Source organism: Gopherus evgoodei, chromosome 1, assembly GCF_007399415.2.
Source record: "Gopherus evgoodei ecotype Sinaloan lineage chromosome 1, rGopEvg1_v1.p, whole genome shotgun sequence".
Lineage (NCBI taxonomy): Eukaryota > Metazoa > Chordata > Testudines > Testudinidae > Gopherus > Gopherus evgoodei.
This window is the reverse complement of record NC_044322.1, coordinates 85,089,964-85,117,073: the sequence shown is the minus strand read 5'-3', so window position 1 is coordinate 85,117,073 and position 27,110 is coordinate 85,089,964. Positions and strand designations below refer to the sequence as shown.

Below are 27,110 nucleotides of genomic sequence, written 5' to 3'. Positions count from 1 at the left end.
AGCGCTCTTCCTGGTTGCTAGAGCACACGTGTGTGTGTGTGTGTGTGTGTGTGTGTCTGTCTGTCTGTCTGTCTCTCTGTGTGTATGTCTGTGTGTGTGTGCATGGGGGGGGCTAGAAGGGGAGTGTTAAACTTTCCATCTCAGGGGGGAAGAACGAAAGAAATTAAATAATCAGTTTAGGGGAAAGCGTCTAAATAGATAGCTTTTATGCCAACATTTTTAACGCTTGCCCTGTACGTGGATTGATTTTTTTTTCTCTCCAGCATTCCCTCAGCAGATGGATTTTTGCCACTGCAGCTCAGCAGAGGGTGTCAGATCTTTGAGAGTGCACCAGGTCTGAACGAGCAGCGCCTCTTAGTAACTCTCCCTTCGTGTATGTGTGTGTGTGTGCAACTCAGAAACAGAAGAAGAAAAAGAAAAGAAGAGAGACCGAGGAGGGAAGATAGAGGAGGGAGAGAGAGAGACTGACATAGCGAGAGGAGAGCAGCAGAAGAAGAGATCGGAGGAGAGGAGAAACGGACAGCCAGAAAACGCAGCGATTGCAGAATTTTTGCAGCGCCATTGGTTCGGCATCCAGTCCTTAGGCTGGGGCGTGATTTCAGCACCAAGAGAGACTGGACAGCACCCAGCAGGGGACTCCTGGGCACCGAGCAGCGGCGGCGGCGGCAGCAGCAGCAAGGACCCCGGCTTTGCAACAGAAAAGCAAGGTCAGTCCGAAGCAAAGACATGCACACAGGCAGCTCTTCTCTACCACCGCTGCACTCCCTGCCTGCTTTTCTCTAACGTGAAGTGGCTGCTTATAATTGCTAGCATTATTCCTGTTTCAATTAGTGAAGCCGGCCAACAGAGATCTACTTAGCTTTTTCGGGAGGGTTTGAGGAGGGGGATTTTTTCTACTTTTTTTTTTTTTTTTTGCGTGCCTTGCAGTACGTGCCTGGATAGTTTGTGGATATAATTATTGACTGGAGACTGGGCTGTTGCAGTGTATGTGGGGGGAAGAGAAAGGGATAGAGGAGAAAAGAAATCGCCCGCCACCCCTGCGTCCCTACCCCCCCCCCACTATCTCCCCCCCCCCCCTTTGGTGGTGGTTCGGACATCTCCTCTCTTGAATGAACTGGAATTGTTTTCGGTGTGAGGATGATGGTTGCTGTTACTTTGTGATGAGATCGGGGATGAATTGTTCAGTTTAAAAATGCTGCTTTGGATTCTGTTGCTGCAGACATCTCTTTGTTTTGCTGCTGGAAACGTTACAGGGGACGTTTGCAAAGAGAAGATTTGTTCCTGCAACGAGATAGAAGGGGATTTGCACGTAGACTGTGAGAAAAAGGGGTTTACCAGCCTGCAACATTTCAGTGCCCCAACTTCTCAGTTTTACCATTTATTCCTGCATGGAAATTCCCTGACTCGACTTTTCCCTAACGAGTTTGCTAACTTTTACAATGCAGTCAGTTTGCACATGGAAAACAACGGTTTGCATGAAATTGTTCCTGGGGCTTTTCTAGGGCTGCAGCTGGTAAAACGTTTGCATATAAACAACAATAAGATAAAATCGTTCAAGAAGCAGACATTCCTGGGGCTGGACGATCTGGAGTATCTCCAGGCAGATTTTAATTTATTAAGGGATATTGACCCGGGAGCATTTAGGGATTTAAACAAGCTGGAGGTGCTGATTTTAAATGACAACCTCATCAGCACCTTACCTGCCAACGTGTTTCAGTATGTGCCGATCACCCACCTCGACCTCCGGGGAAACCGACTTAAAACCTTGCCTTATGAGGAGGTCTTGGAGCAGATCCCAGGTATTGCTGAAGTTCTGCTGGAAGATAACCCCTGGGACTGCACTTGTGATCTGCTATCCCTGAAGGAGTGGCTGGAAAATATACCCAAAAATGCTTTGATCGGCAGAGTCATTTGTGAAGCTCCTACTAGGTTGCAGGGCAAAGATTTGAATGAGACCACAGAGCAAGAGCTGTGCAGGAAAAACAGAGTGGATTCTAGTCTAGCTGCTCCCCCTGCCGAAGAGGAAACCTGTGATCCTGGTCCCATTCCAACTCCCTTTAAAATACACGGCAAAGAAGATCCTGCTACTCCCGGATCTGCTCCAAATGGAGGTACAAAGATCCCAGTCAACTGGCAAATCAAAACCCGACCCACTGCTGCGGGCTCCACAATTAGCGTGAAAAACAAGCTACCGACTAGCATGCCCTGTCCGGAGATCTGTAGCTGCGATCAGATCCCTGGCTCGGGTTTAAAGGTTAATTGCAACGAAAGAAATGTGAGCAGTTTGGTAGCTTTGAAACCGAAGCCGTCCAATGTGCAGGAGCTGTTTCTGAGAGACAACAAAATACATACAATCAGGAAATCCCACTTTCTGGATTACCGGAAACTTAACCTATTGGATCTGGGGAACAACAACATCGCTACTGTGGAGAACAACACCTTCAAGAATCTCTTCGAGCTCAGGTGGCTCTACATGGATAGCAACTACTTGGACACTTTGTCCCGCGAGAAATTCACTGGGCTGCAAAACCTAGAGTATCTGAATGTGGAGTTTAATGAGATCCAGTTGATTCAGCCCGGCACCTTCAATGCAATGCCAAAGCTCAGAGTCCTAATCCTCAACAACAACCTGCTGAGGTCCCTCCCCGTGGATGTGTTCGCTGGAGTCTCGCTTTCCAAGCTGAGTATACACAATAACTATTTCATGTATCTCCCAGTGGCGGGGGTATTGGACCAGCTCACGTCCATCACCCAGATAGATCTGCATGGCAACCCGTGGGACTGTTCGTGCCCGATTGTGCCTTTCAAACAGTGGGCAGAGTTGCTGCGCCCCAAGGTGGTCATGAGCGATCTGAGGTGCGAATCCCCAGAGGATTTCTTTAAGGAGGATTTCGAGTCCCTTTCCAACGACGTGATTTGCCCGCAGCTCAGAATCTCGCCCACGTTCACTTCCAATAACAAAAACAGCACTGGGTTGGCAGAGACAGGGACTCACGCCAACTCCTATCTAGAGACCAGCCGGGTCTCCATTTCGGTGCTGGTCCCAGGACTCCTGCTGGTATTTGTCACCTCTGCCTTCACAGTAGTTGGCATGCTAGTGTTCATCCTGAGGAACAGAAAGCGCTCTAAGCGGAGGGACGCCAACTCATCTGCATCTGAAATCAATTCCTTACAGACAGTCTGCGATTCTTCTTACTGGCACAACGGACCCTACAATGCAGATGGAGCCCATAGAGTTTATGACTGTGGCTCTCATTCTCTATCAGACTAAGAGCTGGGATCGGACAGGGGGAAAAAAAGTAGGAAGACAATTCAATTTTGCAGCGAGCAACCCAATGATTAAAGAATCCCTGATCTGTGCACTGCTGTCTCGTCTGCTAACGCCACTGCTAAATAACGACAGGGGACGGTTCTTAACCCAAACTACCTTCTTTGAAAATAACACACACACACAAAGCAAAAACTGTGGTGTATTTCAGTGAGTGAAGGCCGGTTTTTTTCAACGCACCCTTTAAGTATAGCCACACTGAGGCAGTGCTTCGTGCATTTGACTGTGTATTACCTTAGTTTGCAATGGAAAGCAAGGATCAACTTGGTTAAAGTCTTGCAGGGGTACCATTGTTTTGTGGATTAGCCCCGTGTGGATGGGCTGCGGTGGGGGAGGGGGGAACCTGGTCGGTGGCCTCCTCCCCTTGATAACAAAGCAGGAGTGAAACGTTGGACGAAGGCATGAATGTAATGTAAATAAACGACTGATTCAAACAAACAAACAAACAAACAAAAAAAGTGCTGCATGGCTCGCATGGATACAACGCATCCGAAGGACGCTCCTCCAGCACCCAAATGGAAACAGCGTCTAGTTCACACCACCATCCTCTTACCTGATAAGTCCCATCGTATCAAACTTTCTATATACAAAATACAGTATAATAATAAAAAAGTGCCATTTCGCCATATTTTGTGTGATCGATAGGCAGTAGATAGAGATCGTACTTTTACTGTGGAAACAAACAAATGTAAAGATTTTATTTAAGACATATTTGCATGGATATTCTCATTGGTTCATTTTCTGAGTTGGGGGCGGGTATTTACTTTGTTGGGTGAAGTTTTCTTTTGGGTTCAGTTACCACTTTTTCTTTTTAAATATACATATCCAACAATGCCTTTCCATCTGAATGTAAAATTTAGAACCCTTGATTTCTATTATGGTAACCGTGTAAACATTCAAACAAAAAAAAAATCCGAGGCAGTTAAGCATGACCAATTAATGTCACTCTAGTGCTTAGGCTGCAAAGTTTAATTGTAGAGAATTCTGTGCTGTTGTAAATCTTACTATAACTTGAGGAAATCAGAACTGAGTAAGCAAGTGAAACTTACTAATTCTATTCAAGGATTTTATAATGGCATATTTTTTCAGTATTAAAGTGAAAATGTTTTCAACTCCGGGTCCTTACCATTTTTCCAGCACCAGTTTTTGCAAGTGGGTTATTTGGTTTAGGGGGCAATATTCTGCTTTCAGTGCTGAGTATCCCCTCGCTCACCCTCGCTTTCTCTCTTCCCCATCACCTCACTATCCCCGATGTAAAAATATCACGCAGCACTTTTTTTTTTACTGCGTCAGTGAATACCTTTATTAATACCGAGTATCTCTCGCTACTGCTGCTGCACACACTGCAGATACACTAGGAGTGTTAATGGAAATTAGATTTAATTGACTCTGCTTACATCGGTTTCATTAAACCAAGTCCAGATTTCACTAGTCAGCATTTCAAACCTATACGCAGCCCCAGTGACTGGCAGTTGTGTCTGCTGCTGGGAGTTTGGCTGGAATATCTGCTGGAATGCGGAGACTAATTATCAAAGGGAATTTCCCATCCTCAGCCCTTGTTGCTTCACCTTTTAATATTAATATTTGAACTAATTACACGTAGGTGATGCTGTCCAACTTCAAATCGATCTCCTTTGAGTCCATCCTCATATCAGGCGGGGCCCTTTAACTAGACGGTATATGTAGAGGTAGAAAGCCGCGGCAAACCAGTTGCATCTCAAAGCTGGAGTCCCAGTGGAGATTTGAAAAAATCAGTCAGGTTGCTTCTGGCTTTCTCCAGGCAGAGAATCCCTTTAAAGAGTAAAACACTGTAAGGTACTAGCTAAACTTCAAATACTGATTCGGTATGGTTTGTCCACCTCTGGGATATGTGGTGGGAAAACAGACGTATACACCCATACACAGTGCAAGTGATAGCCTGATACCCATTTTAAGACGTGGTAGAAGCCTAACCACTATTCTAGCACTTCTAAAACGTGGTAGACTGTTCTTCTAGACCCAGGATCCCGGTTATGGAAAGATGAGTAGCCTCTTACAAAAGGTCTGGATGTTTCATTGAAGTTGGTTTGTACACAGTTTAGGTAATAAAATATTTTTTCTTAATACAAACCATTACTTCAGGGACCTTCAATATTTCTGATCACTTCCCTTTGCTATAGTGATTGTTCTGCCAGAACATTCTGTGTTAGACAAAATGGTGTGGCAGAATCACTTACAGTCATTCGGATTTACTCCTCCCTTTTTATTAAAAAACTGTTAAAAGGTGTTTAAATGTGAGTTATTAACCCTCCTTAGAACACCATCAGCTTCAGTTAACAGAGGATCCATCAGGCCTTCCTGCCTAATGTGGGATTGTTCTAGAATCAGTGCTATCTTGTTACCTTCCACATAATTTCACTCAGATTCATTCAGAAAATCTAAAAGGCAAATAAATCTTTCAATTAATATTCAAGCCCTCGCATTTTAAAAGTGTAATGCATTTAACCCCAAACCGAGATTAATGTAATGGTGCCAATTTAATAATTGTAGAATTTTTTAATAAACTGGCTATTAACCAATATATAATGAAGACCTCCAAGGTGCTTTTTTAAAAAAAAAAGTATAAATGTGCAGAAATAATAATATAAAATAGCTGATTCACAGGCATATTAAATGACTATACATATATGATCAAAATGCATCAAATGTTTTATTCATTTTTATAAAGTATAACTTCCTTGATGATAGTTACTATATAAGACACATACATAATACAAATGGTACCACAATGTTATTAGTTTATAATTATTGCATAGACTCTTGTTTCCTAACTTTTAGAAGAGCTGTTTAACTCTAGAAGTCATATGTGGTATGTGACTTATGTTGCTTCCAGTTGAATCACTCTTCAATTCATCAAAATAAAAGAGATTTCAACAGGACCAGATGGAAAAAGAGGAAAAAAAAGACATAGATCTCTTGTTTAGTCCTGTAGTTTAAAACAGAGTATTTTCTGCCTGCTGTAAAGCTAAGAATAGCCTAGAACTTAATCTGTTGCCATAGAAATGTATGTTTGTATATATGGTAACCTTTTTCTTGCTTATTTAGCAGAAAGATGAAGTTATCTAGTAGCAAGATGGTAATGTAGTGAATGGATGGTATGTATTTTTTTTTGTAGTCTGTGCTATTGGAAATTCCCTGCACAGATGCATGTATTTATATTCCTTTGTTAATTTTTACCTGTAGTGGCAAGGTATTTTGTCACCCTAGTTCCATCAATTTGATAAGGGAATGTTTCATATGCAGCTTGTAAGCTCGGGGAATAGCTGCTCAATTTCAGTGGGAGCTGGATCAGATCCTATGTGAGAAAGGAGAAAAGGCCTAGGCTGCTAGTCCATAGTAGTAAAACTCCCACTGACCTTAAAGGGTGGGATTTTCAAAAGTGCTTAACATAGGACTAACTATGCCCCCACTGAAGTAAATGTTAAAACATTCATTATCTACAATGGGAGCAAAGTTAGGCCAGCATTGAGTGCTTTTGAAAACCCCAGTCCAAGTGTCTAGGGATACTCCAGGTGTCTAGCAAAGATATGGTAGACTTCATACGTACAACAGTTTTTCCTGCATCCTATCTTCTGAAAGCTCTTAGATAAGCAGACATCTCTTTATGGCTTGGTCCATGACAATGCATGGTATAGAGGTTTATTTATAATATTTAGCTCAGTTAGTATTTGGTTTGTTTGGGGTCTATTTTTATTTGAGTATGATCCACATCCCAATAGTTTTAAATTATTGAGATCAGCAGACTGCTTGTATTCATGGTGAAACAGAGTTGTTTAAATATAATGGACCAGATTGTTTGGCCCAGCTCCATTCCCTTTGCATCGTTCCTGCAGCACAATTGGTGTGGAAAGCCACCAGTATCTCCACAGCTGTTGATTCTCCTGGCGTAAGGAAGCCTCCAGGAGATGTAGCAATGGCTTGCTGACTCCTATACCAACTCACCTGCAGCTCTCATTTTAGGGGTGTGTCACACTCCAGCAGTCTCCAGTTGGCATATGGTCCCTTGAACATCAGTATAATCCTCTTAAGTTCCTCTAAACTATGCTGGGGCTAGCTCTTGGGCCAGTGCAGTTCAAAGCCACCTTTCTGATGATCCCCACTTTTTCCTGTACCAAGTTGCTCTTGACCCAGTAGAGAATGTGAGCCAATGTGGAGGTGTTGTAATATCGTATAATATCATATAATATATAAATGACTAAGTCTAGCAAATTAGGGATCATTATCTGATAATTCAGCTAGAGATACATTGCTTTCATTGGTAATTTACTGTTAACTCAAAATAGAAGCTAGTATTTAGCTCAACTGTTCAACAGCTTGAGGAACTGCCATCACATTACTTCCTTATTGCAGGGAAAACTTATGTAGTGCGCTGAGTAGCACCGCTATGAATAGGATACGTTGACATTGGTGTTCTGTGGTTAATTACCTTGCCAGTTCACATTGCATAGGACTGAGTGGCTTCAACTATCTCACAACAATATTGAAATGTTTGTAGATATTTATTTGAATGTATTCATCTGATATAAAATATAGGAGCTGATCCTTCAAGTGTTCACAGTGCAGAATTCCCAGAAGAGCAAATGGGAGTTCCACGTTTGGAGCACTTGCTGTATCAAATTGGCTATTGGTAGCGGAGAAAAGATCAGAAATATACAGCGCAGTTGAATGAGATGCTGAGCCTCTTGAAAGGGACAGAGTGCTGCCAGCTCCCACTGGATTCGGTGAGACTGATAGGTCTCAGGACCTTCCAGCATTGGCCCAAACTTGAGCATTAGGCTCACATTTTTTTCCCCTAATAAATTGCTAATGTGCCTGATTGTGCAATTCTTTCTCAGTCTCATCAAAGTCAGAGAACAAATCCTGTGAGTTGTTATTGAGCACCCGCAACTCAGATTGATTTCTACTGAGGTTACTCTTGTTCAGCAGCACCTCCCAGGCTTTGGCCTAGAGGGAATTGTGCCTGGATAAGGACTATAGTACTTGTCTCACTGTTATTTTCTCTTAGATCAGTTCATATGCAGTGGTGGGACCTTTGATTTTTAATACATTTCTGCCTCCATTTAAACCCCTCATTGGTATAGATTGCACACTAGAACATGACAGCTTCTAAACTCTGACTTTTTAAAAAAAAATCAACTAAAGAGGAGGTTAATACTCTTTATTTATATCAATACAGATTTAGATAGTAAAGATGGTCAGCCACAGTTCAGCAGTGCAGTCACGGGTAGCATTGTGGGAAACAGCTGGCAATTTAACTATTAACTGGTAGATGAACTATTGAAGTAATACTGAAAGTAATTGTCCAGTGTGTAGGCCCCTAGAGTAGGATACAGGAATTCTGGGTTTTAGGGCTTGCTCCGCTTCTGACCTATGGGGTAAACTGGTAAAAGTCACTTAATTTCTCTATTTCCCCTGCTATCTTGTCTAGATTGTTAGCTCTTTGGGGGAGGAACTGTATCACGTGGTTTGTTTGTACAGCGCCTGACACAGGGGGCTCTGATCTCTGATCTGGGACCTCTGAGTATTACTGTAATATAAGTAATAAATAACAATAATAGAAATGTGTGAGGGAGGCCAAGAAAGAAAAAAATATAAATACAATAAAATAAAGCTAATTTAGGTTTAAGGCTCCAGTATTTTTCCGATTTCTATAGTTTATCAGGCTGGTCAAATAGACAGGTCCTGTAGAGAAGAAATATTTACCCCATTTTTTTTTCTATTGCATTTGCTTTTTTTTCTCTGTCATTTGCCTTTTTCAATCTGTGTTTATTTAGATACGGTCTCACCTCTTACACAATACTGTGATGAAGTGGATGATGGCAGGTTCTTTGAGACAGGAGTCATATGACATGACCCAGCAGTAGCCGACAACTGATTGGATTTTTGGTTTGGACAGCGATTGAATACTATTATTAGTAAGAGATAACGTCAATGGAATAGAACACAGGAAAACAGTCTTCTTTTTCTACACAAATACTAAGGCAACGCTGGGATGCTTACTGGGGCACACTGCTCCTGTGACAATGTAAAATTGCAGTGGCTTTCTTTCCTTTGACTGTGTGACTGATTCTGATGTCACATACAATGGTGTAAATCAGGAATATCTCCAACGATGTCAGCTGAGTTTTAGTCTTTTTAAACCAATGCAAGTGAGATCAGAATTAAGCATTTTTAACTTTACTAATATTCACCTACTGCATTCTGCATATCCTACAGTATGACATTGACCCAAATTCTTCCTTGTGCAACTCCATGGATGTAAGTGAGGGCAGAAATTAGCTTATTAAAAGGCATGTCATCCATGAAGTAGAATTTTAAAAGTGCACTGTACATTTATGACCTGTCTGGTTTCTCACAATTTTACATTGTTATCTGAATAATGGTCATCCGAGTAATAATGAGACTTACTGGCATGGATTTTCTCTCATATAACTGGGCACTTCAGAACAAGAAGGAATGCATTTCTGGTATTTGAGAAATTAATTATGAATTTTAGTAAATAATGTTGAAAAGCAAGTGCCTGCAAGAGTGGAAAAGTGCAATAATTCATAAGAAATGTATTAATGGGTCTCATATCTGTATTATAAAATTTAATTTTACAAATCAAAACAAGGAAATCTCTCAGAACTGTGCATTTTGGGGACATTATTGAAATGTTATAACAGCACTGTAGGCCAATCAGAAACTTCTGTTTATATGATCCATTAAAGGTAAATGCTTACAATACCTGTTGGACCAAAGAGAACTTTAACCTCAGTAGAATTTATTACTACTTAAATTATAACTGAATTTAATATTTTAGCTTAAGTGGGAATTGTGCCTATGTAGCTGTGGGCAGAATCTTGGCCTGAAAGTATAGTGGTTTTAGGGGAGCAAGTCCCATTAATTTCAACTTCAATTTTGTACTTACAATAATAGTTTTATGTATTGGCACTAAAGAGATGTTTAATTTAGAGATGGACCTGAATCACAAAGTTCAAACTTATAATCAATTTGCATATATTTTGGGGTTGGTTGGATCCGAGATTTTGGTTTGTCTCTTTATAGGTAGGAGAACAAGATGTAAAGTTCAGCTCTGGATCTGAACTTCTCCAAGGAGCGGGCTCATTTTTGATCCAGTATTTTGGTAAAATTCATCTTTAGTTAAAATACAAATGAAATGTTATGCGTTTTAATTGATTATATTACTGCCAGCATTGGCTAATGGGTGTAATGGGACTGACCATGTATTGTCTTAGCAATTTTATAGTCCAATCCAGCTCCCTTTGAAGTCAATGGCAGAAATCCCAGGTAAAACACTCAATGCACAGTATCCTCAAGATGCAACATTTGATAAAAAGGAAAGGAAAATTTTTAGATGTCAGCCAAAGTGCATTCCTGGAGATTTATCGTGCTATTTCTGCCAAGCCACAGATAATAAAAATAATACCTGATTTCAGTAGACTACATTTAATAGATGCACAAAGGAATATTTGTTCTAATTTCATTATGTCTATTAAGTGTTTGGAGGGGGAAGGGCAAGTAGTTAGTGTGGAAAGAAAGCGCTTTTTTAATAGGCCTGTTCTTTTGGAACTTAACATTTTGTTGTTTTATGAGATTAGTAATAGGCTAATATTCAAATAAAATAATAATAATACTTTGCATTCCAAATAGAGTCTTCTTCTGATATTACTTACATTGGTATTTCAGAGGTGTACCTCCATTGACATCAGTGGAGTTGTCTTTGATTTAGACCAGTGTAAATGAGATTAGATTAAGGCTTCAATATATAGTGCCTTCCATCCAAAAAAATGCAAAGCACTTTATAAGCATTAATAAATGTATCCTCACATGTTTATTTATATTAGATATGGATAATAATTTCTACATATCTATCTATTGATCTATCAATATAGATATCAATGCGTAGGGTCAAATCCTACCTATCTTGCTCACACAAGTCTCACTAAAATAAATTGGACTACCTAAGCAAGATGAACAGGACTTGGCCCAAAGTGTCTCATCTCTAGATCACTTGGCCAAATCCATCCCATATCAGAGATAGTTGAAAGCTGTTACTGATGACTGTTTGTCAAATGAGTTGGTGGTCTGAGTCCCATCCCTAGTCAATGAAAGCCTATAGCACAAACTAATTAATATCACTACAATTGACATGAATCGGCAAGCCCTACTGGCATTACCCACAGAAAGGCGAAGGATTTGGAGAATGAATCATCTTTTCACTCTTGGGTGACCAGGTCCTTTACAAAGGGTTGATCCAATTCTCCTTCAAGTCATTAATGGCCAAATTATCAAAGGTGCTTAATACATTAGTCATATATATATCACAGTGGCAGATGTTCGTGATGAGCTTTCTGAAAATCTGGCACTTGGAATTTTTTTCAGTGGTATAGCTCTGTTAATTTACACTGCTGAACACCAGCTAAGGATCTAGCCCAAGAAGGATTGGACTGGGCCCCAGATTAGGGTTGAGGTTTACTGTGGGGCAGTTTTGTGGTCTGTGCTGTACCTGTTCTGTTGACCAAGAACAGATGTCAGTATCCAGAACTTTTAATTCTGGATTTTAACCTTTTAGGGACACTAATAATTCACATAAAAATGTGAAAATATATCAAAATAATTTCACTGGGTTCAATAAGAATTCAGATTCACAGAAATGTTGTCAACTCCAAGGAAGTTGTGATGATGGCTGAGAATGGAAGTATTATGCTTCCCAATATTACTGCAGAAAACTTCTATTACACAAAATCTAGTCTAAGAAAATGCGATGCCTACACCTTTCTCTTGAAAGTAATTTTGAAGTTGTGAAAAGAGGTAGTGGAAACCTTGATTGACTAAATCATGAATTCTTAAACAGGAGTCAAAACGAATTAAAAAGTTGTACTGTATCAGTCAGAACTTTTGTTGGAATAAATCTGTTGGAGTAAATCTGCAGTTTTGCTGATTTATACCAGCTGAGGATCTGGTCTTTTATCTTTAGCATGGGCTAATAGATTTGGTCTATTAGAATTCTACCATTGATGAATTTGGCTCATGTTGTTTAACTTCAGAAACATCAAGTGTGGTTTTAAATAAAATAAATGTGGTGGTCTGGCTTTTGTCTTTCTTGAATATCAGTCTGTACCACCCATCAATTGTAAAAACCCTACACTGAACTGCTATGGAATACAGATCCTAATATTCATTTATTTGTTTTTGAGGTCTAAGACTGATGAAGCACAAAAGGGAATGGCGTACTGGATTTCTCAGTACATTAGGCAGTCTGTGTGTAACAAACAAAAATCAATTGGAGATTTAATCACTAAAAGACTTTTATTCATTATAAATTAAACATATTAAGTTAATTCTGTAAGTAAATTTTAATTATTTTTTAAGTTAATATAATAATTTAAACCAAATACTGTGCCTGGATATTATTTTCATTATTGCAATATCTTGCTTCATAGATTCAGTATATTTATTAAAATTCTTATTGCACTGCACTACAAAATGGTAAAATAGTTTCAATTCATTAACTTTTCTCTGACTTCTCCATCTATCAAAGTGAAGTTGCAAGGTTGAATTGTATCATATAATTTGTGTAACAAGCCATTTGTAAATGATTGCATAGATCCTGGTAAAACTTTCTAAATTGCAGTGCTATATTTTTAGCAATTTCCCACTACTGTGAAATAGATACATGGAAAATCAATTGTAATATGTATATAAGCCTTCATGAAATGTGAAGGAAGATTTTTTCTCTTGCCACTGCTATAGAAATTATGAAAATGAAGCATTAGTTGTAATATAAAACCTCATCGATGACTTGCAAAATGAGAATTTTTGATATGCACTTCAAGTCTGAACTTTAAGCCAAAATACATATTCCAAACCAAAAGTAAAAACAGTCTCAATTCTCTATCTCTCTATTTTAATTCTTCCTGATAAAGAACCACCAATGAACAGTAAATACATATAGACTTTAAGATTGCTGTTTGTAAATTATATCAAGCTTAATAAGAGAACAGAGCAAAGATGAAGCAATAGTATTGTAGATAACTATTTCTAAGAAAAAAATCTAATTCCTAGTAAATTGCTTAAAGTATAGATTAAACTATTCCTTCTAAATCCTGTTTGCATATGAACAGCCCAGCCACTCTTTAAGAGTCCAATTATGAGGTTTTTTGCACCTACCTACCTACCTCAGTGTTTGCAAAAAGATGGCTGTACTTATGACTATGCTCACCAAAAAATCTTAGCCCAATTCTGATTTCATTTACACTGATGTAATTCAGCAATGACTATGTTAAAATCAATTTGGGTGCAATTTTCAGATGGTGTAAATTGGCATCATTATCTGATGATCTGGCACAAAAATTACTAAATTATACCCGTGTAAAACCTTGCGAAACCAGAGTCAGGATTCATATGCTGTTTGTTTTTCTGTCACATGCCATGCTATAAATTTAGGGCCAGATCCTGCATTCTTTTCATATTCAAAATTTCCACTGTTTTCAATGGGACTTTTAGATATGCAAGGAATGCAGGATTGGGTTCTCAATGGGCTATACTCTGCGCTCAGTTGCACCTCCATTTTGGAATTACACTGGTGTAACTGACTTTAATTCATTTTGATTACGACCTCTACAACTTGTGAATTTGTTTATTGACACATTATAACAAAAATAATAGATATCTATCACCATGGAATAATTTGCATTATACGGATATAATTTTAAATATTATAAATCTTTGTTTTGTTGTGATTGCATAGGTCATTTTGTAGATTCTATTCTAAAATATGTTTAATGTTTAACAAATTTGTTTTGAGTTTGGGGTGAATGTGCTATTGGTCAGTAAGCTGACAGAATGGCCATGTTAATCAGAAATCCAAGGTCGGTTCCTTCTAATTCGGACAAATCATTGGGGAGAGCAGGGGTGTAATCCTGGCCCTGATTAAGTCAGTAATAGTTTCGCCATTTACTTTGCTGGGGCCGGAATTACACCCTAGATTGGATCTTGTCCCTTGGGAAGATCCCAGTGTTTCTATTCTCACATTCCTTCCCCATGGCCTGTACTCTTCTTTGCAGGTAAACCATTCATGGAAACTTTCCTGCTGGAAAATCTCAAAATAATGTAATTTAAATTATGAACCAGTTTTAATAATCTTCTTTCAATTATGCTTCTCTCAGCTGGTCACATAGCAGGGCCTTAGTGTCAAAGCTTTGCAGTATGTAACACTGTCAAACTTTGTTTTCAAAGATGCTCATCACCTGCAACTTCCATTGAATTTGAGGGGATTTGATCTGTAAGTGTTTAATGCTTCTGAAAATTAGGCCATTTATATAGATGCCTATGACTGAATTTAAGATTTTAACTTTAAGCACATACATGTGGAAATTTTGACCTGTAGCTTTCAGTGTTGCATGAGTGAGATGTGCAGTAGGATATATTTTTCTCTGAAGGCAGGAATAAATTTCCATTTTGATCACCTGCTTTCTGATATCCACAGTGGATTAGTTAAATTATTAGTCTCTCAAGTTGGAGTATTTTATTGGAAGAATTGAGGTCTGTTTTAACAAAAGGTCAATTCTGTACAAAGAAAATATGTGCTATTGTTCTGGTGTGGTCAATCAAAGCACTTTTGTAGCTTTCACTTCCAGATGTTATTCACTCCTGAGCTGGGTTTGTTGCATTTCAATTGAGCACATTTTATGATTTTTGTGTTTGCATGTGTATTGTCTATCTGTGTAGTAGATCTTAACACCTTCACTGGCCAGTTTAACTATTTATGTGTGTTGGGCTTAAACAGGCACATGTATGAGATAGGTACTATTGGGAAATGGGAAAACTGATTTAAACCAGAATAGTAAATCTTTCTCTCAGGAAATGGAAAAAAAACTAATTCAGTCAGAGTAAGAGTTGGCCTGATTCTCAGTTCAATCTCTGAGCCAAAGCATGCTTGAGCTTTTAAGGCCAAATTCTGAAACAGCCTTCTAGGGCTTGTTCCATCAGTCCAGAATTACTAGATTGTGTTATGATCCACACATACACCGTCCCACCCAGGCAGACCTATTATGTCACGGGTACGTCTGCACTGCAGCTGGGAGTGAGCCCCCAGGCCTGGATAGACAGACTTGTGCTAACGAGGGGCTTAAGCTAGCAAGCTTAAAACAGCAGTGTGGATGTTGTGGCTCAGGCTGGAGCTCAGGCTTTCAAGCCCCTCTGGTTTCTTAGGCTTGAAAGACAGCACCAGAACTAGGTGGGTCATCCACACTGCTATTTTTAGTCAACTAGCTCAAATGTACAATTTTTAACAGCATTTTGTAAAAGTCTACTTTTATTTACAGATGTTTAAACAAAAGTAGAAATTATATTTTCAGTTGGATTTCTGCATTCAGCTAACCAAATAGCTTCATTTTATAACATAAATTATAAATTGTGCTGCCAATTAAACTGTAATGTGACCTAATCCTTTTTATTATATTAATAAAAGATGAACATAGTGGATGTTATTGAATTTTAAACATAAGTTTAACTTCATTGATTAAAAAGTGCTTTAAGGATGTTCAGCACACTGTGAATTGGAGGCCACACCTGAACAGTCCGATAAAATCATTTTGAACCACTTATGTACAATCTGGCTCTCAGGAGGTCATTGCAAGATCAGGGACTATTATATACTACATATATAGGCTTGTCAGAACTCTATTTTTATTTTTATTTTTATAATTTCAACAGATAATATTGCTGGGACTTTTTAAGTGATTTTTTTGGGTAGTTTTTTTTTTTATTTTAAATTTTCACAGATGTATGAAATTTTGAGTTTCAAGCATTTTTAAAATGTTTATTTTTATCAATTTAAATATTCAGTGTAATTGGGAAGGGATAATATAATTACTTAATGACAGTAGACATTGAGATTCAAAATTAAAGCTTTTTAACCTGTTAGAACAAAGTCAAATTGTGTGAAGTAAGGATCCTTATATAGATACATGATACCTGTTTTTATTATTCATTTGGTAGTCCAGTCGCTAATTCAGAAGTCAAAATCAGTGGATTTTGACTCCAATAAATTCGTAAATGGCATTTTTCTTACTTTGTCTATCTGCAAATGTTGATTATTATATCTGAAAATACATTTTGTTCTGCGTTTTTTTTGTTTGTGTTTGTACTTTGAAATTGACATTTACTGACACTGACCCATTCCAACCCTATAATCAGGTGTTGATCTACCAAAGAAAATCAGGATGTCCCAGTATTTAGGAGATCCCAGAGTTAGTGGTTCCCAATGTTTCAACCCTTTATAGTGCAGTGACCTATTAATATGACAAACCATACCCGTGGAAGTGGAAGGGCACCAAGGACATTCCTCAATTGTGCACTTCCCACAAAGTGGCCAGCCACAGGTGCAGCAGCCCAGAGTGCTCGCCCAAAGCAATCACTGTGGAGTTAGATGACTATGGATGGGAGCACATGCTGCAGCTCAATGTACAGTGACATCACTGTGCAGTAGCTCCTGGTAACATTGTTCTCCCTTCTAGTGGGGTAACTCTGCATTGTGCCCTACTCAGAGATAGTCATTTGTGGCACAGTCTGGCCTTAAACATTGAAAATATCTATTTTAAAGCCTATACAGATTGTTCTTGGACTGATAAGTAATCTGAGCTTGTTTATGTTGAAGACCACATCTTAGCAGGGGTAACTGAACTCGAGGTCACATGTGGGCTTTTTCCAGGTCATAACCCAGGAGTGGCCAATCTTACTTATCCTCCGAGCCAAATATGACAATCTTCAGAAGTTTGAAAGACAGGGCATACTGGCTTGGGCTTCATCCCTGCAGGAAGTGCCTGCCGCGGCTTGGGGTTTCCGCCCTGCTCCTGCTGAAGCCTCGAGTCCTGGCAGTTATGCCCCACAGGGCTGAAGCCCTGAGACCCCTCTCCCTGCTGGGCAAAAGCCTGAGATCCACCCCCTCCTGTGGGCAGAAGCCCCGAGACCACCACCCAGCTTCGGGTCAGAAGTCACAAGCTCTCTCTCCACAATCTAATAGGTAGAGAATGGGTGGGGTGGGGTGTAGGAGGCTCCACAAGCCACACTTTAATGGTAAAAGAGCTGCATGTGGCTCGCGGGCCACAGTTTGGCCACCCATGTCACAGCCTGATTCAAGTCTTCGGGTTAATGGTTGTTATTAACTCCCCACACACACACACAAAACACCCAGTTAACCAAGATATATGGTTGTAAATGGAAGGGAGTAGATCATGATTTTATTAGCTAGAGATAGGTGTCAGCCCTGAAAGAACTCCTAATATCAAACAATAAGTGTGCTAGCCTGGCTTTTGAGGCTGTTATCAAATTAATTAAATTGACTCTGAGCTCTGTGGGAAGATCAACACATACACAGACTGTATCAGTACAATCAAATAATTCTTTCCTGTAATTTGTAACACACTCTGTAAAATTTAAATGTTTCTGTTAAACATTCAAATACGACTTCTGTAGTAAATGATAAGTATGTATCTTCATTTTGTTTGGAAAATTTGTCAGGGAGGAGAACACTCAGGTTATCATACTGATCCCATTTTTCTGGAAGACAAGCTTTTATTTATTTATTATTATTATTATTATTATTATTATTATTATTATTATTATTGGATGATACTGTTTCTTTTCCTGGTCAAACACAAGAGAAAATGTCCCAGATAGATTTACAAGTGCATCTTGCCTTCAGATAATATGATAAACTACAAGACTCTGGTTAAATGATTTTTGATTTCTTCATGTAGCAGAAACACTGTCTTTGCAACTCTCTTGCCATTGATAACTACAGTTATTGTGTGTGTAGCTTAAGTGTAATATGCTTTGCTCCCATTGCTGTGCACAGGACTTCAAACAATCTAGCAGTGAGTGTTACAAAAATTATAACTTTATCTGCTGTCTTCAGGATACTAGGCCTTTTGGCTCACATATGCTTAGCACCTACTGCTTCCTTACAGAAAAACACTAGCAGTCCATATGGCATTTAATTGTACAATTTGTACTCTGCAAATTACCTGGCAGTACTTGCCTGTCATTGCCATTGCTCCAATAATTGCATTATCTGCACAGTTATGCTATGATAATTTGTTACAATTTATAAAGTTATCAAGTGACTTACAGGGTTTTTTTCTTTCTGCAGTGGTTTGACTTGGAAGTTCTTTCAAATAGTTTACCTATATATACCTATGTGTGTGTGTGTGTGTATATATATATATATATATAATTTGTAAATACATTAGCATGAATGGATATATAATTTCACCCAACCAACTGACTTGCAAAGCTGATACTCTTAAGGTAAAAGTATCAGCTGAAGCTTGAAAGCTTTGGACATATCATCAGTTTTTCTTCTGCTCACCGTATTATTTGTGAATGTGATTCACTTATTTTGTTCACAGCAGAATCTTTGTGTATTCCCTAACAAGCTCTAGTTGTATGCAATTCTGTATCATTGTAGGGGTAAGGGTGGGGAATGGACAGGAATAGAGAATATGGTGCTGTGATTTGAAGGCATTGGAAAGGATTGAATTTGAGATGACTGCATTACTCACAAGAGGTAAATATCATCAATGCTAGGGCTCAGGCAAGTGAAAATTTCAGTACTATATGAGGAAATTTCATATTTGGGTGGAAAGAAAAAGATATTTTTTGAGGCATGCTACAAATATATATCAGAGAGACAAAGTAGGTGATATATCTTTTATTGAATTAACTTTTGTTGGTGAGAGAGAAGATGGTTCAATAAAAGTTATTACCCCACCCGCCTTGTGTAGCTAATGTTCTGGGACTGAAAAAAGCTACAACAAGACTGCACACAAATATATATTGGCATACCACAAAAAAAGTGTGTGCAGTTTGAAGCTGCGTATGCTAAATGGATTAGTAGGCTGAGTTAAGTGATATCGCAGGCACTTGATAACTTAAATTTATTGCATGGATGCCACCACCACATATATGATATGTAAGTACCTGTATCTACTAATTTATCTAGTGAAAATGACAGCATAAAGGAGAGAGTGGCTATCAAGGGACTGAAGCTCTCAAATTAGGAAGCCCAATGAGGACAAAAAAAACAATCCGTTGAGTATCTGCCTGTCTGTACCCTTGCCAAATTGTAACTGCAGTGTTTAAAATGACCATGAATGGGAGGATAGGAAAAAAGTTTCCCAAAGGAATTTGGTTTTGTAGTCCATGGGAGGAGGGGAGCCCATGTGCAAGTCATCTCTTTGCAACTTACCATTGCATAAATAATTTGCGTTTAATATGCTTCCACAGCAAACTGGCTTCTCTGCCAATTGGTCAGACTGCTGCAGAGCCAGGTCTGCAGAGCATCTTTATATGGCTCAGATGCTGCAGATAAAATCTAGTGATTGACTCTGTGTAAGGTGTAGTCTGATATCTTGTATTGGCCTGGGGGAAGGGTCTAATTGCTATGAAAATGGGATATTGGAGACTTCAAAGACAGTTCATTTTTATATATCTTAATGTTTTTCTTTCAACTTTCACTGTGAAGCATAAAGGAAATTTCATTAAAAACTCACATCACATTTCAGTACCATTAACAGTTATGTTTTCAAAGAAATGTATGGAGTGCTGGCTAAGTGATTGTCTTTAATGTCAAGAAACTGAAAAATGGTGCATTGCTTTGAAAATGTTAGGGTTACAAATTTTGCCTTGACTTCCCAAATGGAAGGATAGCAAGAATCGTGGATGAAATATGGGCTCATATTTTCTCTCCTTAGGTGTTATACTGTGTCTTTTCTCCACTCTTGGCCTTCTCCTCCTTCTCATGCTTTTGGTATATAATATCACAAAGTAAAACAAAACATACTGTTTTGATTTTATTAATGTATGTCTTTGGGTGTTCAATAAGATCTTATATTTGCATCTCATCCTTGTGTGATGAGACATGCCATGTTGTGACAAGACCAGGCTTTTTCTAACAAGGAAGATAGTATCTCTTTCCACTGTCAAAGCAGCAAACATCAAATTTCACTGACAACCTGCTCTGAATAAAATTCATGAATGATAGTTTATTTTTTGTGTATAATTAAGGCACAAACATAATATTATATCTCTTCTATGAGACAGTATGTTGTGAAAGGGCCACTCTGAATGGACTTTTCTGTTATGTGGAGTCTGAGATTAGGAGCATTTTATTTTAGATAACTTTCTGATGTAACATTATGATGGGACTGGATCCAAAGTCTATTGGTTAATGGGAGTCTTTTAATTAATTTCAAAGGGCATTAGATCAGACCTTTTATACATATGTACTGTAAATTATGTACCATATTTATTTGACTCTATAATCAAATTAGTTTATTTATAGTATTATGCAATGTTTATTGAAGTCATTGCAAAGCCTCCCATTGAGTTCAGTAAACCAGGCCCAAAGCTGAGTGAAAAAACAGTGACTAATGTGATGATATAAAAGCAATCTATACCTGTTAGGGATAATGTGTACTACAGAAGAATATGTTTATGCTAAATAATACTGTTGGTTAATACATTATATTTTGAATCACTCAGATAGATAGTATACAGTGTGATCTTTTATCTTACAATTTTCAGAATGTTTTATCTAAAATTTATCCCAGTCTCATCAAAATGTTAAATTCATGAATATTTTCCACCACAGATTTGTGAATTTCCAAGATATTTTTATATTTACACATAATTAGAAATAGCATAGAAATTTACTTGTATAATCTGTACTAACTCCTGCATCATTTTGTTGACTGTTTATTCTTTTTTTTGTGATAACTGTTTTAAACAAGTATACTTTTTAGTTATTTGAATAGGCACCAAAATACGCAATAGAAAGCAAAAGTTATTGCTGTAAATAAATGCACTTTTTGGAATGTATTTTTTTCATTAAAAACACCTCCCTAAACAAATGTGGATAAGGCAAAGTGCAAATAAATATTTTTGTGATATTTACTGGAAAGAAATATTTGCATAAAATGACTAGATACATAGATTTTGCAGGCTATTATTGAATTTTAAACAAGAAAAATAAATTAGAATATATAGTAATTGTATTCTATGAATTTTGTACTATAATATCCACTTGCGTATTGTAAGCATATATATTTAGACATTATAATAAACTTGCTTTGTACTGTCTGAGGAACCAACAACTCAGTTTACCTTAGATAATTGTAATCCAGAAATCATTCTTCAAATGAAAGAAAAAGTGAAGGGCACAGAAATATTGTAGTACCCCAAAGTGTACAAATGGATAGAAAACAAAAGATATGTAAAGCAACTGCTGTCTGTAAGGCATGTAATATGACACCAATGCAGTAATAATACACAGTAAACATGCTGTTTATCCCTGAATCAATTCTGTGATGGCTGGCTGAGATATATCTGACATTACAATTCCACTCAAATATTAGCTGTCCTGAAGCAAAATTATGTTTAAAAAACAAACACATTTTCATCCTATTTTCCTGCATTTCTCAAAAAAAAAAAAGTTTTAAACGAAATGAATAGAAAGATTTGTTTTTCTTAAAATTTGGTAATATCTTCAAAATACAAAATACAGGGCAGTTGTCAAAGGCTATCCATGTATTCCAAACAATCTTTCCTATCATGTTTACTTTCATATTATCAGACTCTCTGAACATATGTGACACTTAGACATACTTTACCTGGGTAGTTTTTCCCTCTTGATGCATACTGGACATAAATAGAAATGGATTCCATAGGTTTCAATGGGGCCAGATTTCATCCATTTATTTGGGAATTTTGCAACCAAATGCCTGAGGCAGCTTTGAAAATCTCATCTTTGTATCTGTGGTTGTGTTCTCCCATGTGACATAACATGATAATATGAGCCAAGATTATTCTATATTCTGTAAAAATTAAATTGATTCACATATGTGTATTTACTCTTGCTTCAGATAATTTTTTATCAGTTTAATTCTCAAGTGCAATACTATGGCACATCTGGGGTCACATCTAGATGGAAGAACTATTTTTCCAGTATATTTTGGTATATAAATATCCTGTATTGAAATATATTCTGTGTTTGATGGGGGGAAAGATATGGGAGCATGGGAGGAAAGATAATTTGGCTTTAAAAATATCATTCTATATCTGTTTTTGGCTTCTTTATCGTATTGTCAATAAGATTGTTCAAGAACATTCAATAAGCAGAATCCTTTACATATTTACCAAATTATCTGACAAAGTTTGAAAACAGAGTGCTGTGCAGATTGGCTTTTAGGTGTATGGGGATTTTTTCCTCGATTTGTAGTCCTTTCCTATTTATTCTCAGCTCATTTCACTGTGATGAATGTTCCATTCTGGACTAAAGGGCTTTCAGATATTAGTCCATGTTGATTTGATTATTGCTGTTTTTGCAGCTCAATCTCTTTCCTTCTTTAAAGGGCATAGCCTTCTCTTGATTCACATGTGGAACTCCCGTTGATGTCTAAATCTCATTTATGTCAGCTGGAGTTCTACACACAGAGCAAAAGGAGAATGTTAACCTAGTAGATACGATGTCTTTCACTTGTCTCTTTATGGTTTTGCAGAATTCAGACCATATGCTACATTTCCTCTTGTTTTTGATTTTATTAATGTGTGTGTGTGTGTCTTTATTTGTCTTCACATTTGAAGTATAGTATTATTTTCTTTAGAAGCTGATTCCTAATGTGAAGTACATTCACCCCCATGCCTGCTAGTTGGGATTGGAAATTAATTGTAATCCTCATTACCACAACTGACTTTTTGAGTTTTCTTGATATTGAAACAGCAGTGTCTCCTACCTTCCTAGTCACTCATTCATCTTTTTCCCCATTTCTCAATTTCATCTCCTTTTTTATTTCTTTGTTATCTTCTTCCTCCTGGTATTGTGATATTTTGCAAGGAGACATTCTTTTCTTGTGTTCTTAGTGTATTTTACGGTCCATTTTGGTTATATAACCTTCCTTACTTCTGATTTATATATGTGGATATAATAATAATAATAATAATAATAATAATAATAATAATAATAATAATAAATAACCTAAAACTCGATTTCTGACATTCTTGGCAAGATCTGACAAATTAGCAATATTTGTGTGGACTGAACTTATTAGCTAATGATTTCCAGATAAGTTTTATACTGGGGATAGTCAGTTTATGCACATTTGAGTTTTCCGTTGCGTTTTACTGTATGTATATTAACATACCGTAACTTGTTACCTATCTTTTTGGATTAATGTAGTTTAAATGATAAAACAGGCAGGTCCAATTTACATTTTGTAAATTAATCCCCCCGACTACAAGGACACCTTATATTGTATTAATCTATGGCCTAATCTTTATATAGTCTACATTTTTCAAATTTAGCTGCCTAAAATTGGTCACCATGAATCCATATTTAGGCACCTAAATAAGTAGTCTGATTTTCAGAGGTGGCAATGTCAGTGTAAACTGTGGCTGCTCAGCACTCTGATAATCTGGTCATTTATTTAGGTGCCTAACTTTGGAAAACCAAGTATGAAAAATTCAGCCTCATGTTTATCTCTATGATGCATGTTTATTTCTGCTATACCTTTATTTTCATGGATCTTATAAGGTCTGGTCTATGCTTAAAATGTAAATTGACCTACATACATTGATCATGGGTGTGAAAAATTCACTTCCCTGTGCGCCATAGTTGAACCAACCTAACCCCAAGACATGTCTTGGTCGATGGAAGAATTTTTCCGTTGACCTATTTACCACTACTTGAGGAGGTGGATTACCAGCAGTGACTGAAAAAAACCTTCCATTGATGTAGGAAGCAACTACACTATGGAGGTATAGCAACATAGCTTAAGCTAGGGATCAGCAACCTTTGGCATGTGGACCGTCAGGGAAAACCACTGGCGGGCCAGGACAGTTTGTTTACCTGCAGTGTCCTCAGGTTTAGCTGATTCCAGCTCCCACTATCTGCGGTTCACAGTTCCAGGCTTGCAGATGTACTAATTCAGCACTGTAGTGGACTGAATGTGCTTAAAATCCAGAAGAACTGTGGATGTTAAATTGGAGGAATGTATAGATGATTTAACAGGATGCTGTTGTCTCCTTATTTGGGGATAATGGTTGCCAATAACATTAAAATTATTAATGTAATAAAAATGTGATTGACACAAACTGTGTGGAATTGTGTCTACAGTACACCTAGAGTGAACTAAAATAAACATTTTGTGAACACCTTGGTCTATGACAGTTAACAGTCTCATAGCTCACTGGTTTAACACAATGTGATAGAAAAAAAATCTTTTTTTTTTAAATTGATTTGCTGAACAATCCAAAAATACACAAAAAGGAAATCTATCTGCCTAGGTTTTATTTCATAATCATCTCTGCCCGGAGATATGAAAATCACTTTCAGCAAACACAGGGATCGCTCTGCAACCAAGACCCTATTTCAAAGAGGGTTTTTTTTAAGTGAATTTTGTGCTCATCAAATGTGACAGATTGACTCCTCTGTAGATCAAAATTCTCAGTATATCTACAAAACAGGCACATCATGGATAGTGGAAATTCAAACAATCCCATAATAATTAGATTGAATAGATAACAACAACAAATATGTCATAATCTAAAGATCTCTTAGCCATCTTATCTATTTACAATATGACTGGGGTAGGGATAAAGTCATAGTTTTTAAGGCCAGAAGGGACCATTATGAACAGTTAATGATCTCCTGTGTATAGACATAGAATTTCATCCATTAATTTATACACTGAGCTCCTAATAGAGTAGGGTATCACTAAGATATAGTAGCATTTATCTGGGAAGATTACTGTAACTGGGCATCAGGCATTCATGGCATGTACGACCTTCGTAGCATTGTATACTGTCAGCTATGTTATGCTTTCTCTTGTTATAAAACATACAATATAGTCAATAAAACTATTTAAAAAAAGGAAAAATGGGAGTAATATGTTTTTCAATTTTTCTCCATGCTTTTCAAAATGTGAAATTTGAAATTTAGTCATTATTGTGAAATATGAAATATTTTGACCAGTGCTAGCAGTCATAAAGTCTTCCAAAACACCACAAGTGGACAAAGTGTTGGAGATCCTTCTGAATATGTTCATTTCTTTCTTTCTTTACTGTCCATCATTACTTTTAAGGGCCTGTTGTGGTGACTCCCTATTGTAAAGGAAAGCTGGATGTGGCTCCCCTAGGGAATCCGTGAAAGTTAATGTGAGCATGAGACAGAGAGGTTATTATTAGGAACACTCCCTTTCCCACCAGTATGAGCCATGTATGGACAGCACAGTAGAATCTCACAATATCACCAAGTCAGTTCAAAATTTGATTTTTGATAGGTTTTTATTTGCTAGTTAGTGCTCATAAAATGTGCTAGAACAACAACAACAACAACAAAAGCCTGAACTCTCCAAAACATGCAGTTTTTCCCACAATATACCAGCACCATTCTTCAAACCTAATATAAAGAAGTCACCTACCAGGAGTAAAAGGGTAGTTCATGTTCTATGTCCATTCTCTTTATGGCTCCCCTAATACAATAACAAATTTATGCCAGTTATGATGGTAGCTTCCACAGCTTGAATATAGGTTCACTAAGTTGTGGACTAAGACCATGAATTCATATCACAAAAAAAACATCAATTAGTACCGTTTGGTAGCTACCAACCTTGGGTAGTTTAAAACCAATGGAGAAAAGAAATGTTATTTCTGTGTTTTGAGAAACCCAGTATTTATATTCTGTGTTCACTTTAAGGCATTGGTATCACCTTTTATCAAGAGAATTTTATTCTATAAATTCAGACATTGTGCTGTCATTCTATAAACCACTGGTTAAGCCACATTTACAGTAGTGTTAACTTTTAGTCATCTTACTTGCAGAAACATATTGCTGAGTTGAAGAGAGTACAGCAAAGGGTATCTACATTAATACATTGACTAAAGAAGTTTATAATGTGAGGAAAATTGACTACATTAGGATTATTTATTCTTGAGAGATGGAGAAAGAGATGACATAATTGAAATATTTAAACTAGCTAAGTTATTACAAAATTAAGCTTAAGATAGTTGGACAGACCAGAACTAGAGGATTTAAGTGGAGGGAACATATGTTAAAAAAAATAAGAATTTATTTTACATAATGGTGAATAAGAAAATGAACTTCCAACTGTGGCGCCAAAGTCAAATAATTTTATTGTATGTAGAAAGAAATTAGGTGATTATAATGCATCTTCAGTGTTAAAGGGATATTAATCAAGTTTAAGCTTAGGCCAGGGGTCGGCAACCTGTGGTATGTGGCTCTCCAGGGTAAGCACCCTGGTGGGCCGGGGCAGTTTGTTTACCTGTCGCGGTTCGCTGTCCCAGGCCAATGAGGGCGGCAGGAAGTGGCGTGGGCAAGGGATGTGCTGGCCGCTGGTTCCCGCCACCCCCATTGGCCTGGGATGGCAAACCGCGGCCAGTGGGAGCTGCAATCGGCTGAACCGGCTGATGCAGCAGGTAAACAAACTGGCCTGGCCCGCCAGGGTACTTACCCTGGCAAGCCACATGACAGAGGTTGCCGACCCCTGGCTTAGGCATAGCCAGCTACCCCTTCTGAGGGTAAGGATTGAATATTTAATTGTGTGTGCTTCCCCATAGATTGGCTATTTTTTTACACAGTGGTATTTTCCCCTTCATTTGGCATAACAGCAGCAACAATAAAAGATTTAAGTAGGGTTTTTAAAAGTATGCATATATAGAA

At 37.8% G+C, this 27,110-nt stretch overlaps 1 protein-coding gene across 1 annotated transcript; it reads left to right on the top strand.

The window, feature by feature from the left end:
* The first annotated feature begins 438 nt into the window (after positions 1 to 438).
* On the top strand, positions 439 to 4,400 carry SLITRK1 (SLIT and NTRK like family member 1). The gene has a single exon (XM_030567263.1). It carries the CDS (start codon positions 1,193 to 1,195, stop codon positions 3,269 to 3,271), a length of 2,079 nt encoding a protein of 692 aa, XP_030423123.1. The 5' UTR covers positions 439 to 1,192; the 3' UTR covers positions 3,272 to 4,400.
* The last annotated feature ends 22,710 nt before the right edge of the window (positions 4,401 to 27,110 follow it).